This window comes from Nilaparvata lugens, chromosome 8 (assembly GCF_014356525.2).
Source record: "Nilaparvata lugens isolate BPH chromosome 8, ASM1435652v1, whole genome shotgun sequence".
In the NCBI taxonomy this organism is placed as follows: domain Eukaryota; kingdom Metazoa; phylum Arthropoda; class Insecta; order Hemiptera; family Delphacidae; genus Nilaparvata; species Nilaparvata lugens.
Genome location: NC_052511.1, coordinates 12076227 through 12093841, shown reverse-complemented (window position 1 = coordinate 12093841; position 17615 = coordinate 12076227). Strand labels below are relative to the sequence as shown.

Sequence of the window (17615 nt, the reverse complement as noted above, 5' to 3'; positions counted from 1 at the left end):
ATTAATAATGAAATAGGACAACCAGTCTATATGATTATTCTCCGATAATAGTAAAATAGTTATGCATTTGAAATAACAAAGCAGGCTCAATGCGAACAAATCATTGAAGGGGTTTAAACAGATTTGAGCCAAAAATTGTTATTTTAGTAAAATTAATGTGTGTAATTCTATAGAACAATTGAATTTCTCAACTCATCTGAGTGATAATTTAGTGATAGAAAGTGTTGATCATATGATAGTGGAGGCCTCTATTTATAAGGATGCTTACCTTGTCATACTCTTACTCTCAACTCTTTGAGGCCCATTGTACCAGCGTGTCTCCAAGTGCGATATCTGGCAAGATCTTTTCTCGTTACCAAACCAACAACCTACAATCACACAAATCAATTTAATGGTTCAGATGCTTGATTATCAACTATTCTTATGAGTGAACTAGTCATAGAAATTATGTCTTATGAGTGTGTTCTACTTATATTGTTATGAAAATAAGTATATTTCTATGTATATAATTTATTGTAATGACTTCTTGCTTTTAATTATGAATCAATCTATCATTGACTTTTGTAATGCAATTGATGTTCTCAATTAGCTGCTGCAATAAAATATTTTGATTTTGACTTTGATGTGATCTACAAATCACATAGATTACATTAGAAAACCAATCTAATCTAAATTGAGTTGAAAAGAAATGTTGGATTGCAGTACAAAACGGAAAAAGGCCCTCCTGAATGCATTCGATTCACATCATTGTATCAATCAGGGGTTTTACAATCAGCTACAGTAATGAACTCAGAGAGTGAGTTGAGAATTATAATCGCTAATGATAGCTCAATCAATTAAAGCTCATTCAATGCCTTCTGAATCGTTTACCAATTGATCTTTAAACCTATTAGGCTCAGTGGCACAAAAGCCGGTTGAATTTCAACCTATTTACTTTACGAGAACCAATCACAGAAGGCGTTTTCGAAAAGACAGCTTCTCTGATTGGTTCTCGTGGAAATAATCACGGTTAAAATTCAACCGGCTTTTGTGCAACCAGCACTCAGACTGTTAAATATCCAGGGACATTAGAAACTTTCATTCTGAACAAAGAATTTCACCCAATATGCAAAAAAAATACATAACTCATTTTATCAGGACCGGATATTTTCTTTCTTGGATATCCCAATCCATTCAGTGTAGCTTATTGTTTATTGTTTTGAAGGGACGGATTCAAGGATCCAAAGGTTCAAAGAACTCCACAAGTCAACCGAACCTTATTGTGTTCCCAAGTAGTATGTTAGTTAGGCAAACCAATTCCTGTGTTCTTTACAAGAACCAGGAGTTTTTCCCTTTACTAACATCCCATTCATCACCCGGTTGCATGTTGCAATCCAGTGATATGCTTGGCAGTCTCTTCAGACTGATTAGTCCTCGTGACCTACGTGAGTTCCACTTCTGGCCTTTTGTAGGTCCTTCCGCTGAGAGAGGGGGCGCAAAACTGCCTCTAGGGCGCCCGGCACCCGGCCACCCTCGACTCAGCCTCTTGACCCACATTTATGCCTGGAGTTTCTTCACCCATCTCTGGTCTCTTGGGTTTTTCTTTTTGCACCTCCGAAACTGCCCTGATGGGGCAGATCCCGTGGGTTTGAAGGCAAGGCAACTTCTGGAGCTGCCGTGAGGTCCATTTTAGTCGCCTCCTACGACAAGCATGGATACTGTGGGTGAATTCTGGTTTTCAACACAATCTTGAGTACGATGATCGACTCAAAGCTCCCCCAACCCACAGTGGTTGGGGCAGTTAAGCTACTACTTTTCTCAAGTTTTTTTTTTGAAGAAATAATTTTTTTTCTAAAGAATAATGGATTTTTACTAGAGTTTTATGAATTTCGTAGATGCAATGAGAACCAAACCGGGTTGGCCGAGCCAAAAAATCATTATATCACCATATTATTCAATATATGCAGTTATTATTGGCTGAATAGCTGAAATGGTCAATCACCATATTGAGAAATTATCCATTATAACTCACCTCATTTATATCATTAAGGACGACGACGTGTCGAAGTCCAAGGCCACGGAATAAGCGGAATATCCGAGGTAAGGAGGCATCCTTAAACAGATTAAAATCCTAGATTAGAACATTTTAAGTATAGACATTCAATTTTATTGATTCGTGCAGAGAATGCAGATTTAATACATTTATCACAAGTAACTTAATTTAATTTATCTTGTGTAGAATTAAAATAATATAATATGCAATTGAAGGCTATCAAAAAATACAGCAGAAGTAGTGCGAGTTAATGGAATATTGGGAATGGAAGAAATGCCATAACCATAAATTTATTGAAATATTGAGATCAGCATGTAATATTGGTGACTATCACAATGTCACCCTCACTACAACACAACAAAAAAGCAGATGGAAATTTATTTAATTTTATTCATTTGATTTATTCGATTAATTTGATAGATTTTATTCATTCAATATTTAATTCATAAATTATTGTTTTTTCCGCAGAAGATACGGTAACTGAAGTCTACAATTATTCTCTCTACTTTGATTGTGATAACTACTTTGCTTGGGATCTACTCTGTGAAACATTTACAAGATAAAGTTCAAGGCAAAAACAATCAAGAATTCTATAATTTACTTACATATTTTACAGTATAAGGTGATGGGTTCATGTATGGTTTAAGGTCAAGCACTTTCTCGTATTCAGCTTCTGTAATCTTGACATTCTGGAAAAAATGGAACTCAATTAGATACGTTAAAGAATATGTTTAAACAAGTAATACTAGTATCGATCGTAATAGAAAACTTATTCTCCATAATGATTAAACCTATTATTTCCCTTGGTTAGATTGAATAAGAATTACATTAGTAGAATTAGGATTATAAAAAATCATTATGAGAAGAATAAAGAGGTCTAATGCATCAAACTTACATCAATCCATCCATTCCGTAGCTTGAAAAGAAAGAACAAAAATTAAATTATTATTTCGTTGAAACAAGCAATCACTTATTCTCTCAAATTGTATAAATTCTAAGTCCTTCCTTCAAAATACCGTAGATTTGGAAATTAGCTTGCAATTTTATTCTGCATGGTGTGAAATATTATACATAATTGAGAAAAATAAACTTCACAAATAAAACAGGATATAGTCAAATTCTTCAGATTTAAATAATTTTCTATTCTAAAAAAAGAATTTTCATCGTTAAGCACTTGTCAACTTCAGCTACAAATTTTTAAAAACACACATATTACATCAACGGAATCAAAGAGTTTAATGAGAAGTTATTCCGATACCATAGAGATGGGGATTATAAAAAGCTTCATTAGAATATTCCCCATACAATAAAAAAAGGTAGAACAGTTGAAGTAAAGTAGAACAATTGAGTAAAGATTATACAAAATAGAATAAACGTCATAAGTGTCAAACCATCCTACCTCCAAGGTCTGATTCTTAGCATAGGCATCACGGAACATGCGTAGCTTTTTCCTCAAATCTTCACTATTAGCAGGAGGTGGTTCATTGAAGGATTTGTTTTTCAACAGAACAATGAGTTGCGATCTCAGAATAAGGCCTCTTAAGCGGCCCACCGATTTTAAAACACCCTGAAAAGTGAAAAATGAAATTAGTAGAAAGTACAGAATTTATCACGAATATAAAACATAATATTATATGAAACTATAAAAATGGTAGCCTACGGTAGTTTTTTGCAAACTCGTGAATATTGATTGTTTTATTAAAACTCAGTGTCAGCTTCGTGAGTTTTCCTATTTTCGGGGGGGGGGGGAGAATGCTTCTATGAGCTGGAAGGGAGGGGTCCATATACCCAAGAATAAGACTGAATAATGTTCAAGTGATTATTACTCATATGTAGAATACTTTTTCAACTCATACACATAATTATTATTAGTTTTTCATAAGTAAGCCTTCGATAGGTACGTAAAAAACTTATTTTATTTACAAATTTTTCCAGCAAGAAAAATGCTTGTATATATGCATATGCAATCATAGGCCAACACAAAAATTAAAAACATTCAAAGAGCCAATAACTTGTTTGGCCTATGTAGCCGGGAGACATTGCTGTGTACGGCCGGCAAAAACTGAGCTCCAAATTGAAACTTCAAAATACACTTATAATGTAATGCACAATACCACTTTCATTTTAAAGTTGGAATACATTCGTAATCTTAGCTTTGAAATTTCTTCATGGAAGATTTACTTCCAAAAAAAACTGTTTATGTGTTGTGTATGAATGTAATTTTAAAAATCACTTTTTTTAAATGCTTGTGTTGTGTATAGATGTAATTTTTGATTAGTCCATGTTCAAAATTCTTGCTACTACAATATTAATTATTTACTGATAATATTAGTAGATGTTTTATCATCCTGAATTTAGCAATATAACATTCACAATGCTCAAGTTTTAAAACTCGTAGTTACAGATGGAAAAATTATAGTAACAATTTATGCATATTGAATCATAAAATTAAAAATATTTTATGGAGGAATTTCGGAAATATACCGTATACTTTGGAACTTTCTCATCATCAACATGCACAGGAGAAAATTCATTCATTTTTCGCAATCCACTTTCAGAAACAATTCATTGATGCAAAAAAATAATATTTACCCTTGTTGATCTGACACAATAAACCTGAAATTTCACAAACTTGATGAAACCAAACTAGATATGAAAAAAAGAACAAACAAAAAGGAAATTATATTGATTTTATAAATTTCGAAAGTAATGTATAAACCTACTTCATCATTCATGTAATTGGATTTCATTAAACAGAAAAATCTTTCGAAATTTATGCCATGGAAGAATATCGCGAACATAAAATATGAGTGATTACCAAAGAACCAAAACATAGAATTGTTTGCGAATGGAAAATAGAATAATATAGCCTACTATATTCTTGGTATCGATTCAACTCAACGTGATCATTAATACTATAATTTTAATAATCCCTTGATAGGCCTAGATATTCACATCAAACTGTCAGCATGATAAAATGATATGATATAAATGATTCCCTATAAACCAATACTAAAATTAGATGGAAATTAATGAGAAATTACATTTATTCAAATGCTAATCGATAAATAATCATCAAACGTTTACAGCACTTCCGATTTTCGTAAACTGATAATTATTAATACTAACATCACTTTGAAGTGAATCTCACTAAAAATATTTCAGTATTGTCTGTCTTTATTGTTGACCTTGAACTTATGATTTTGAGTGCTCATTAGTTTCCTCATTTGGTATGATTTGTTTGCTTCCTTTATTTTTCCTATCAACCAATACTAACAACACTTGAATATATTGATTCTCATGAATAGAATCTATTGAAGAATTCACAATATATTGTCTGCCTTTATTATGGAAATACATAAACTCAGCTTTCTCTTTGACCTTCAACTTATGCTCATTCATTTCTTGATTTGGTATTATTTGTTTGCTTCCTTCATTTATTTGAAATAAAATTAATTCATGATTGAATTTGTTGGATTATTATACAACATATTCCTGATGTGGAACTCCACATTATCAACTTTCCACTTTTAACGATTCAATTACTGGAAATTTCAAGGAAGTTCCAGTCCTGTGTTAATAAAAGTGGGTTTAACAACTAAAACATTGTTTTTCAATAAAATGAAACAGTTGCATTCTAACCTGAGTGGAGGTGAAGGAGGTGTCGACAATGGGGAATCCGTTGTGAGGCACATTCTCGAGTGTGTCGATGATGCGACCGACGCGCACCTTGGAGGGGAAGACAACGGCCGGCGAACTCATCAGGTCAGTTGCTTTGATGTTGGCGGACAGAGGAGGCGGAGCTGATGGCAGCAGGGGAACTCCCAGCAGGTAGATTTGCATCTCGTAGATACCCTGCAAACAAACACCAATTGTCACTAATTATGGAAAATGTTGATTGGTTTGCAATCTTTGTTACTGAAGAAATTATTTTATACTGAATTAGTAGGTAACCCACGCTCCGCAAGGCTCTGTTTAAAGTATATATAGACAAATTGAGAACTTGAAGAACTAAAAATAAGCTTATAAATATCCTCGGTAAATTAAGTATCTATATGCAAAATTTCAAGTTAATCAGTTCAGTAGTACAAACGTGATGATGCGTCGTCATTCGTGTATTTCCTATCCCGTACATATATGAGCCAATTTTTCCGTTTATTATATTATAGATATATTCAAGATTCTTCAGTTTCAAAAAATCTAAAATCTTGAATTCCCATGCGATAATTTTGTATTCCGACACTAATAAATAAAATTGTAGGATTTATAGGATGGATGAAACCAGAATGCCAAAAATAGTGCTTAAAGAGAAGCTTCACTCGAGAAGAAAACAAGGAAGACCAAGAATACGATGGGAAGATGAGATAAGGGATGATTTGATAAGGATGGGTTATAGAGGATGGAGAGGATCTATAATGGATAGAGATGTTGTTGAGGAGGCTAAAGCCCACAATGGGCTGTAGAGCTACAGAAAAAAAATAATAAAATTGTTTATTTGAGCTACCAATTGAATTACAGAATATTCAAAATCAGTAAATGATTGATTATAATTTTGTAATAGTTATGTTTTTATAATTTTTAATGAATGATAATATTTCAAATTTATTATTTACATAAGCAATTTATTAATTAACCGGTACATCATTCAATGTACAAACCAGTCAAATTCCCCCAGTTCAGCAGAGTTGGGAGAAGCTGGGAGAAAGCGGTACTTGTTTTTCACAGAAAAATCATACAATAAAGACTTTAACCCTTTTAGTCGAATATGCTCAGATAGCCTACATCAATGTTATGTTTCAAATGTAAACTTGTTAATTAAAAAGATTAGTTAAACGTAATTGCAATAGTACAACTAAATTAGAACCACAAATTGATTCATAAATACTCCAAATTTCACCAAAAACTACTGATTATGGAATAAGTACACATATAAAATCTAATGGATCATTGGACCAATAGATTAAATGGTGCATTGAATTTAATAATTGTTATTATTGTTGTTGTTATTCTAATGAATGTGATGTGTACCTCAGTAAACAGGTCTCCGATCCATTTGGTTGTGATCAACGTGAGCATGAGGGGCAGCCCGAACGTAATATTGCCGGTGGCTTCGATCATCATCACAGTCAAACTGATTGATATCCGACAGATTCCGCCAAGATGTGCCGCCGCACCTATCACCGCGTATTTTGCTGGCTCAGCCCATTCCTGAAACCACCAATCACTTATTATCACTTGTACAAAGCGATTACTCCAATTCAAATCAAATATAGACCATCCTATTTGAAACATATTCTAATAACAATGTAAGTTTAAAGAGTACAGGAATGTATTCAATAATTAATCAATTAAAGTCCTGTAGACTTGAAAGTTTCATTAATAATGGGAATAATCTTTTTTAAACATTTTTGCATCAATAGAAAAAGTAGTAGATAGCAAGACAAAAATGCATAAATTATGAGAGTTTAAATATTCTTTGGTCCACATGCAGTAATTTGCTAAAATTATTTCAATTATTGAAATAGTTATAAGCAGCTATAGTGCTCACATTGTTTGAGTTGGAATATGTACGTAGATCTGAAAACAATTTGACGAAGATAGTTTAATATTTATATAAAAAGACACCAAGAGAAACATTTCAAAGTTTCTATGTTTCAACAGTACCTATAGCCTACATATAGGAAGACTAAAAGTATCCAAGATAATTAGTGATATAACTTTAATCGAGATCAAAAGTTTTTCAAATTTCTAATGAAGAATCTCTATTCAATATAGTTGTTGAACTCATATAGAGCTTTAAGGAAGGGAGAAAGCTCTTCTCATTTTTAGGATGATTACTAAATTTACTTCGGACCACATACCTTCTACCCCGGAATCTTTCTTATTATATATTGATAGATCTACTACTATAGGTGAATCGAATCGATATTAGTTAAACATCATAAAGGAGAAGTAATGTGGTCCGGAATGATAGCAATGATTAGTCTATAGTGAACTTCTAATACAGTAATATTTAGATTATATTATTGAAAATAAAAAACACACCACTGAATAACATTCATATCAAAGGAAAAAGCTGGTACGGTAATACAATGTATTTACACAATTTTCGTAGCATCTTAAATAATATTCAGTGTTTTTGTACAGTTCGGATAGTCAATCAACACTCAATGGAGTTTTCTAAATTGGATATGTTGCCACTATGTAGGTACATTCCTAGAGGGGAACAAACGAGCTTAGAAGGAATTTCTAATACTGTGTCAAGATACATGGAGCTATATCATAGCACTAGATACTTCTATTTCTATTTATTTTGTTTTAAATGAGTTCAAATTCCATTTAGTCTTGAAGGGAATTAACAAGTTTTCAAATATTCAGTATACAATATTTCACGAGATTGTTGCTCATCAGATTCATTTTATTTATTTATTTGTATTTTATTATTTAAAATTTTATTATTCCTGAATGCTGATGACTTATAAAAAATACATTTTAATAAGATTATATTTTCATACAGGTATAAGATTATATTATTAATATAAATACTGATTGTAAATTTTTATGGCAAATAATAGTTTGGGGATGATGATGGTTGATTTGATTAATTTATATATATTTTTGTAAACTAATTAATCACTATATATTAGTTATGAGATTTTCATTTATAGTAAACCACATGGATTAATGACACTACCAACAATCCATGAAATTATGATTCACAAGTATGGGTTGAGAAAGAGGTGATAAAGATTACCTTATGAAAACGTACTTATATCTAATTGCTGAACTATTTCATTTCTTAATGTACACAATTTTAAAATTTATGAGAGATATTGGGATGATAAGAAACGTTAAAGAGATATTCAGTCAATATTGATTGGGCTGCAAACTATTAATTGACAAAGAATACAAATAATTACAAATAATTTTTCATTAATGATATATATGAGATTGGATTTCGAGTCTACAAATTTGATGGATTGCTGGTGATGTTATACGCTTTTTTATTGTTTCTTCAGATTAATACATTTTTATTGTTTCACATATTTAGTTTACAATAAAAGCAAGTGGATACACATATATTCTATACACCTTTTCTACTTTGTTTGTTGAATTTATTGTAAAGTGAGACAACACACATTTGAATCATGAGATGTCAATGATAAATGACTTGGTTTACAGCAAGTCCGGTAAAATTGATGAAGTGGAATTTTGTATTTTATACAAATACCGCAATTAATCAAGAATACAGATTACATTTTTCAAGGTTTTCATACGAAAAGCTTCAACAATAGTTGGCCGCCAATCTCAAGAAAACACATATCGGTTCGGTGATATTTTCTTGTTACGAAGCCAAGACCTTCGAGCATGATTATATTCCTCAGTTACAAAAGGTATAAGAATATTTTTATAATAGACTTGTCTGTCCAAATATATATTCCCTGAAAAAAATCTAATACGAAATTTGAGAAGACAGAGATAACCATGCTCTTCCGTTATTAATAAAATATTTCTGATTCTTGATCCATGCTCTATAAAAATAGATAGTTTAAAGAATTTACTCTGCCAAGATGCAGTAATTACCATCAGGAATAAGAGAGAATTTTTCTAGATAGGTGAATTTCAATATTTCAATAAAGCTCAAGTTATCTAGATGAAATTTAGAGAGAAGTTAGAAAAAGTCAGCACAATAGTAACTATGTATTTGAAGTTTCGAGAAAGAAGCTTCCAAATGAGCCTTTAGAAATATGAAAGATGGATTTTTATTAAAGTAGGAGAGAGTCAGAAGGCTGAATAAGTAAATAAATACTAGGAATTGAATACTTCAAAGTTTAGTCAAGAGTCTTGATCGAGGCTAGCATTGAGCGTAAAAATATACTTCAGTTCATTAGATATTGATTTTGAAGAGACAATAAAAAGAGCAAAGCAATTCGAAATCGAATAAGAAATTGAGAACCAACGGTAGTTATTGAACTGCAGTAATATTCATGATAGAAAATTTTATATAGGCCAATTTAAGCGCATCAAATGGCTTTAGTCATTTACTCTACATAATAAAATATACAGTAATTAAAAACAGACCTAAATTGGTATAAATAATCAGTATATTAGTTTTTGTTAATGATAAACCAATAAATTTAATAATGATATCGCTACTACAAATGCATATGTAAATGCAAAGATATATTCAACTCTGAGGTAGATTGCTTTTTATATAGATTAGCATTTTCTACACTTCAAACCAAACCTGCTCTTCAACTAAGATGTTTCACTCCAAGGCCCAATCACAGAAGGCGTTTTTGAAAAGACGGCTTCTCTGATTGGTTCTCGTGGAATTTAACCATATTGTGCAACCGGTACTAAAAATGATTTGATAAAACCACATTTTAAGCAGGTTTCACCTAAGAGTAATCTAGCACTATGGATTATTGTGCTAATGTCATACAATCTGATTCTTTAAATTTGTCATTCAATTATACGAAGTATTAAGAACATGGATTCACTAAAAGATGAGTTTGTGATGAAGAAGATAGGCCTAGTTGTCCGAAAGAATGAATTTAGTTTTCACAGGAAAGAATGGATAAGATAGAAGATATAACAATTTTGAAAGACTGAAGCTTTAATAGAGACAACAATAATTGTGATTTTTATTCGGTAATGCGTGTAATGACCAAGTATATACCCGCTGCATATGTGAAAGCTTTCAAAAATCAAATTACTTCAACTTTTTATAATATTACAGCAATAAGCGTGAGTTGATCTCCATTCACATCCATACTAGGCTACATCAGAACTAGAATATCATAAATTTATTGTTTGTTCATCCTGTCGATCTTTTTGGAATTGGCGTTATCATTTGATGAGTGAGTGACTTTCAAAATATCAAGATATTAAAAAAAATCAATGATCGGAACCACAAATTCCCGTATGAACCAATCACAATAAATACAATTCCATTATTACAACTGAAACCTTTATATCATTAAACTCTCAGGATGGAAACTTAAAATTCTGATGGAAATGCTAGATGTGAATGTAGTACCAGCTTTAAATGTGCTTTGCTGCAATTGAGAAGACAAAAGTAGAATAGATTGCTATTCTTTTGCCTACTTGCGAAAGCCACACTAATCATTATTGATTGTACAATTCAACAAACAAAGTTTTGGTGGAAACACTAAAGGTGGGTGTAGAAGGTTATGAGGATACAATAACTGTCAAACAGCAGAAAGAGCAGATAGGATATTCAACATCAGTGCTATACAAGAGACTGTGCTACGGTTCAAGGGATTTTATCCCTCCAGTGCCTGGCGATTACACTATTATTCATCCATCCTAGACTCAAACGTGCTAAGCAGAAACGCCTAGTGTGTAAAGAGTTTGATTTTGTCAGAAAAATTCAAAAAATTATTTCACACCTTCCCTTCCAAGATTTAACGGCGTTTTATTCGCCTGGTACATTCCACCTGTGAACAGCTCAATTACCTTGAAAAATATGAACAGTTCATGAGTGTTAGAAAATCAAAATTGGTCAGGATGTTTCAAAAAACGTTCATGAGTGTAGAATCAAAATCATATAGGAAAAGTCACAAAACAGTAGTGGTTGAACATATAGCCTAAATAATATTATCTTTGTGTGAAAAATTGGGAATAATGTCGATTGATTGATATTGCTCACAGCATTCTGCAGCAGAGAGAATCACAGACAAAACATGAAATAACAGTATGTTGGTTTTGAAAATATTGGAAAAACTTCTAATAATTATTATATATTCTAAAATGTATATGGAAAATTAGAAAACAATATCAATGATAAAAAATACTTGCAATTTTCTCGTTTGATTAACTCAGAATCAAACTAAGAAAATATAAATTATGTCAAAACGTACTTGTACAAATGTATCTGAAAAAATGATGAATCTAATGGAAATTACTGATGGAAGTACTTCTGTAAGTATTGCTCTTGATGGAACTCACATCTCAGAAAATTTAAGATGAAGTACTGACTTTTCATGAGTGTATGAAGTTTGTGACACTGATGTTCTTTTTCTTCTGAAGGAACTCGTGTTATCTTGAGTTTAAAAAACTGATTGCCCAAATACCTCACTTCTGATATAGGCCTACCTCTATTCATTCAAAATTGATTAACCTTATGCCTGATATAAAAATTGTAAATTATTTATAATGATAGTAATCCATCATAAATAATATCATAACATAATGCAGAAATCGATAGGTAAATTACCCTATAATTGAGAATCGGTGAACGATTAAATTTCCAATTGTTTAGTATAAACGAATTAGTTTCCTTCCAGTTTATAACTTGCTTTCAATTGATAAAGGAACATAATCCATTCACTGAATCACACTGATTTAATACTCTTAATTAGTTTCTGTATCGCAAAGTAGTTTCAATCAATCCAAATTAGAATACACAGAAAAGTACTCTACTGTAAATTAAAAGGATAAGTCTACAATGAATACAAAATGAGTCATTGTTATAATTTAATTTGTACAAAAGTAATGTTGTTTTATTCTACTAGATATCAGTATAGTTACGAGAATGATATGATATATTGACATCATAAGATGGAAGATTGAGCAGTTACAAACTACTGTTCAAAAATTATCAATTTGACAAAGTGGGAGAAATGTTTTGGTCTCTGATTGGTTGGACTCACCGAATTTGGAAAAAAGTTTTCTATGCCGATGCCAATCAATCGACCCCATGATGCACCAGCCAGCAGGGAGGGAACGAACACCCCGGCTGAGACGCTGAGTCCGGTCGTCGCTATTGACATTGTGTAGTACAGCAAGAAGAATACAAACAGCGGCACACTCGTGTAAGAACCTGAAATGGAAATTCGGATTAATTAGATTTAAAAATTATATAAAGATAGAAACAATTAATTGAAATTGAAATTTCATCATTAGAAAAAACAACAAAAAATGCATAAGATGTAAAGCCCAAAGGGACGTTAAGCTTAAATTGGAAAAGCATTCCCGTGAATAAGAATATGGAACAGCTTTCAATCTTGAAAATTGATATTTTTCCAGATAAGTTGCCTAATTGAAAATATGATACCTGGAGTCTCTTCTTCAGTAGCTTGATGGAACTTTATGAATTTCTCAAGTAATTACCAACTCAGGAACCGAGCAACCGATAATCATTTTGTTCTCATTGAAATTTTATTATACAGTACAATGTTATTTGATACTGTCTATTGCCTAATCTACTGATGTATTGACTACTGTAAAATCTAGCAATCCTTCTGTCTTAATTGATTTCATTATACTCAAATATTTCCTACTATTGAATCAATTTTTTCATTATTAATTTTTACTTTTTACTCCACTAATCACAAATTCACAATATAATCATAATATACCCAACAAAAGCTGAATGAATTAATAAGATGGAAATTACTCAGATATTGCAATTATTCAAATTCTAATGAATTAACAATTATTATTAAACGGAAATCCAAATTAAATGCTGTAATTCAACCCGAAGACTCCTGCTACTGCAAATATTAACAACAGGGTAAACAGCTGGATAGAAATTCGATGAGCGCTACGATTCAAAAATTATTTGTCAGCCCGGGAATCGAACCCAGTACCTCCTAATTGCCGGTCAGGAATGCTTACCCTTACACCATACTGACAATCTCTGGATAGCAGCGCTCACTTTTTTACGAAGCCATAGCGGCCAGTCTGTCTACTGAGATATTGCAATTATTCTAATGCTAATGAATTAATAATAATTATTATATAATTTGACACTCATAGTGCACTATGAGTACACTTTCAATTAATATCGGGGGTTTAACTATCTATAATGAATATGAATGTATTACATTGAGCATACAGTTAAACGGAGGAGCATGGCTGGCCGCTATGGCTTTGTATAAAATGTGCGCTGCTATCCAGAGATTGTCAGTTTGGTGTAAGGGTAAGCATTCCTGACCGGCAATTTTATTGTGAGGTACTGGGTTCGATTCCCGGGTTGACAAATAATTTTTGAATAGTAGCGCTCATCGAATTTCCATATTGCTGTTTACCCTATTGTCAATATTTCCAGTAGAAGAAGTCTTCGGGGTGGATTACAGCATTTAATTTGGATTTTTGTTTAATAATAATTGTGAATTGATTAGCACTCAGTTTGAATGGTCTCCCTATTGCTCTATAATAACTGTGACTAATAATTCACAATACTCCATTTAACCAATCGTAATGCAACAAGTATCAATTCCAATAATATATAAGAGGATTATCAGATTCTCAATCAGATCATCAGATGCAATTTTTATAAGAGAAAACTGATAAGGTTGGTGATGTTTACCTTTCGGATCGTGGAAGAGAGATCTCAATGTGTCTTCTGCTCTTTGGAACCAAAATGAGCTGAGTTCGTTGAACTCTTTGTCTTTACAAAACATCTGAAAAATATTTCAAAATTTCAAATTCCCATAAATAACTAGATAGGTCTATTTATTGTTATATAATCGTATGTTCATTTCCTTCCACTTTATTTGTTCCCTTGATCTTTCATTCACTTTTTTTGTATAACCGTAATTATATTCATTTCATCATCTACTTAGATTGTGGAACTCAGGCCTTAGAGCAACTTCAAGTCTATCAAGGTAGATTTTCTCAGAATCTAGAATATTCATTCAAATAATTCACATCTTCATAAGTAATTATAAGATCGATAACGTTATAAAACTGATGTGATTAGACACATTGAAAAAAGGAGGTTTCTAGTGAGATTATATTAATAGATAGCCCTGAGGCCTATCATAGATTCTATTAACATTTTATGAATTATCCTATTTTTACTTTGATAAAAGCAAAATTGAAATAATTCATATGAAGAAGCTGACGATTCTTCTTCTTCTTATTCCTCTTGTACTTCTTATTATATAAAAAGTTGTATCTTATATTTCTGTAATATAAGGATCCGCATCTAATATTATTATTTTATACTATAAGACAGTTGAAATTGAAATGTACCTTGACAGCGTATTTTGGGCTTGTTTCAGTTACTGGGTGGCAGTAGTCGAGTGCATAAATTGAAACTATTCCTGAAGTGGCAGTGAGAAATGCTACTAGAAGCGCTTCCAGAAGTTTACACCACTTGTTTTTGATAAACCTGTAAAATAGAAAATATAAATTCGTTTGTCATTCATCCTGATAAAAGCATTCTGCAATGATGGATTATTATGGAAGAAATTGAAAGGATTGAGAATGTAAGGTAATAGATTGTGAGAATCTTACTTCATGCGAAAAACAGCCAGCCTCATGTTGATTGCGACGAAAACAGACCCCAGGAGTCCGCCTATGGCTCCCATCCCGATAAATATAGGAAGCTCAAAAAGCTCGTAATTTGTTATCGAATCGTTCAGCTTTCCAAAAAATAACAGACCAGGATGAGTTAGCTGACCTGAAATTGGAAACAAAGTCAAGACTGTAAGAGTTGATCCATGCTTATAATTTAGATTTGCATAAATGTAGGTTTGTTATTGTAAAATGTTCCAAATAACTCGTGACTTGTACATGAGGATAATCAATGCACTTTTCTATTTCTGACTGAATTTGAATTCAGAAAAATGAGTAGAAAGAACAAACTTATTTTTATTAGAGGAGAATACTGTCGCCCTCGCACGTAAAGCTAACATTCAAACTTCTAATACAAAGAATAGTGTGATCGATTACTTCAAATTCTTTAACAAGAGAAGAAACACTCTGATAAACACTCTGATAAAACTAGTAACTGATCTCATCTCATATTAAATATTTCATTTTTCTCGTTTATTCATCTCATTTAATATGAGATGAGATCATCACAATTTACATCAATTAAAGTCTCACGCAGAATCGTCGAAAAATCGCGTGAATGCCGCTCGTGCCATCAAGAAAGAAAAGAACTTTATTGCATTCGTGTGGGTGAAGAACGGCAAAGTATTCCTGAGAAAACAGAGGGAGATAAAGTCATCGTCCCACCAGTCTTGATCAAGTGACTGTCCTGAAAGAATGACTCTTTTAATCTGTAAGTTATATTTTTTATTTCCGGATCAATTAATGCTCCGTTAATATCGCTCTTATTCATATCATACGTTTCAATTATCTCATTAATTAGTTATATATTATATTAGCATTGTAGATCTATCAAGGAAAGTATTATTTATAGCATTTATTGTCTTTATCCAATAACCAATGTATTATGATCCCAAATGTTTTTAATGAATCAGGATTTAAAAAAAATGAAGTTGATTTCCACCACATAGATGATTGATATTCAACCCGATATATTAAATGAACTTCATGACGGTGTAATAGTGATTCAACAAAATATAAGAAGTATGAGAAAAAATTTTGATCTATTTCTGACGAAGTTGCATTGCTTACAAAGAAGCCTCACGTCATCATCCTAACAGAAATATGGATTGATGACGATGAATTAGATTTATATTACATTGAAGGTTACTCCAGATATGCGAAATGCAATCGCCAGCATAGAGCTGGAGAAGTTTGTATGTTTATCATTAATGACATCCAGTGTCAGCATATATCCAATAACGATTGTAGCCTACTGCATTCGACTACGTTCACATTAAGATTATTATTCCACACAATAGATATTTTGATATCATTGGGATGTATCGTTTGCATGAATACAGTTAAAATGAATTTCTTGATGAGTTTCAAAAATTCACGAAGAGCATCGACAATAAAAACGTTTTGATTAGTGGAGACATGAACATAAATCTGCTAAAGAATGATAGTTTCGTTGATAATTATAGAATTTTGTTAGCAAGCTATGAATTAGAATGTAGAATTTATGAACCCACTAGAATCGCCCAAGAAACAGCTTCTATCGTAGATCACGCTTTGCTTGGATGTAGCATTAATTTAAAAGGTATGACTTGTGAAAACAAGGTTTGTGATTCCCAAATAACTGGCCATTGCATGATAATCTTTCACGTTAATTTTGGGCAGCCAGTCTTTAAAAAAACAGTCAGTCACTCATACAAAATAGATTACCGTTCCTTGAATTCAGAACTAGATAAGTGCGATTGGTCCCCAGTATATACAGCATCTTCGGCATCATAAGCTTTCAGGAGTTTTTTTTGATATACTCAAGTTGATGATAGGGAAGCATTCAAAAGATAATATTCACAATAAGAGCAATATTTCTAGAACAAAAAAATTAAAACCATGGATGCACAATGATTTGTTTAAAAAAGTTATAGAAAAAATTCCCTATACAGAGAATGCAAAAAATACCCACACAATGAAGGTTTGAAACTAAAATATAATCAAGCTAAGACCTCCTTAAGCTACGAAATAAAAATGTGTAAAGAAGCTTATTACAGAAATAAATTCATAGGTAGTGATGGTAAGCCAAGGAAACAGTGGGATGTAGTGAACGATATAATCGGGAAAAAACTAAAAATAGTAACAATAAGATTAGTCTTAAAGATAGAAACAATTTGGAAGAATCATCTGATGATAAAGTAGCTAACATATTCAATGAGTTTTCTCCTGAAAATGCCAAAGATCTAAGGAATAAAATATGTAGAGATAG

The 17615-nt window shown here is 32.0% G+C and overlaps 1 protein-coding gene across 3 annotated transcripts in view; it reads right to left on the bottom strand.

Annotated features, from left to right (window-relative positions):
- LOC111051011 (H(+)/Cl(-) exchange transporter 7) overlaps positions 1–17615 on the bottom strand; it is a 101134-nt gene that overhangs the window by 2053 nt on the left and 81466 nt on the right. For 2 of the 3 annotated variants that reach the window (XM_039433943.1, XM_039433945.1), the window contains 12 exons: positions 15305–15470; positions 15041–15179; positions 14373–14466; positions 12712–12881; positions 7061–7240; positions 5675–5887; positions 4625–4648; positions 3432–3599; positions 2928–2948; positions 2638–2721; positions 2012–2092; positions 269–368 (listed from right to left, as the gene is read on the bottom strand). In XM_039433943.1, the coding sequence (XP_039289877.1) occupies positions 273–368; positions 2012–2092; positions 2638–2721; positions 2928–2948; positions 3432–3599; positions 4625–4648; positions 5675–5887; positions 7061–7240; positions 12712–12881; positions 14373–14466; positions 15041–15179; positions 15305–15470 (1436 nt within the window). In that variant the 3' untranslated portion in view covers positions 269–272. The remainder of the gene's footprint in view (positions 1–268; positions 369–2011; positions 2093–2637; positions 2722–2927; positions 2949–3431; positions 3600–4624; positions 4649–5674; positions 5888–7060; positions 7241–12711; positions 12882–14372; positions 14467–15040; positions 15180–15304; positions 15471–17615) is intronic. The other variant, XM_039433944.1, reaches the window with a different exon arrangement.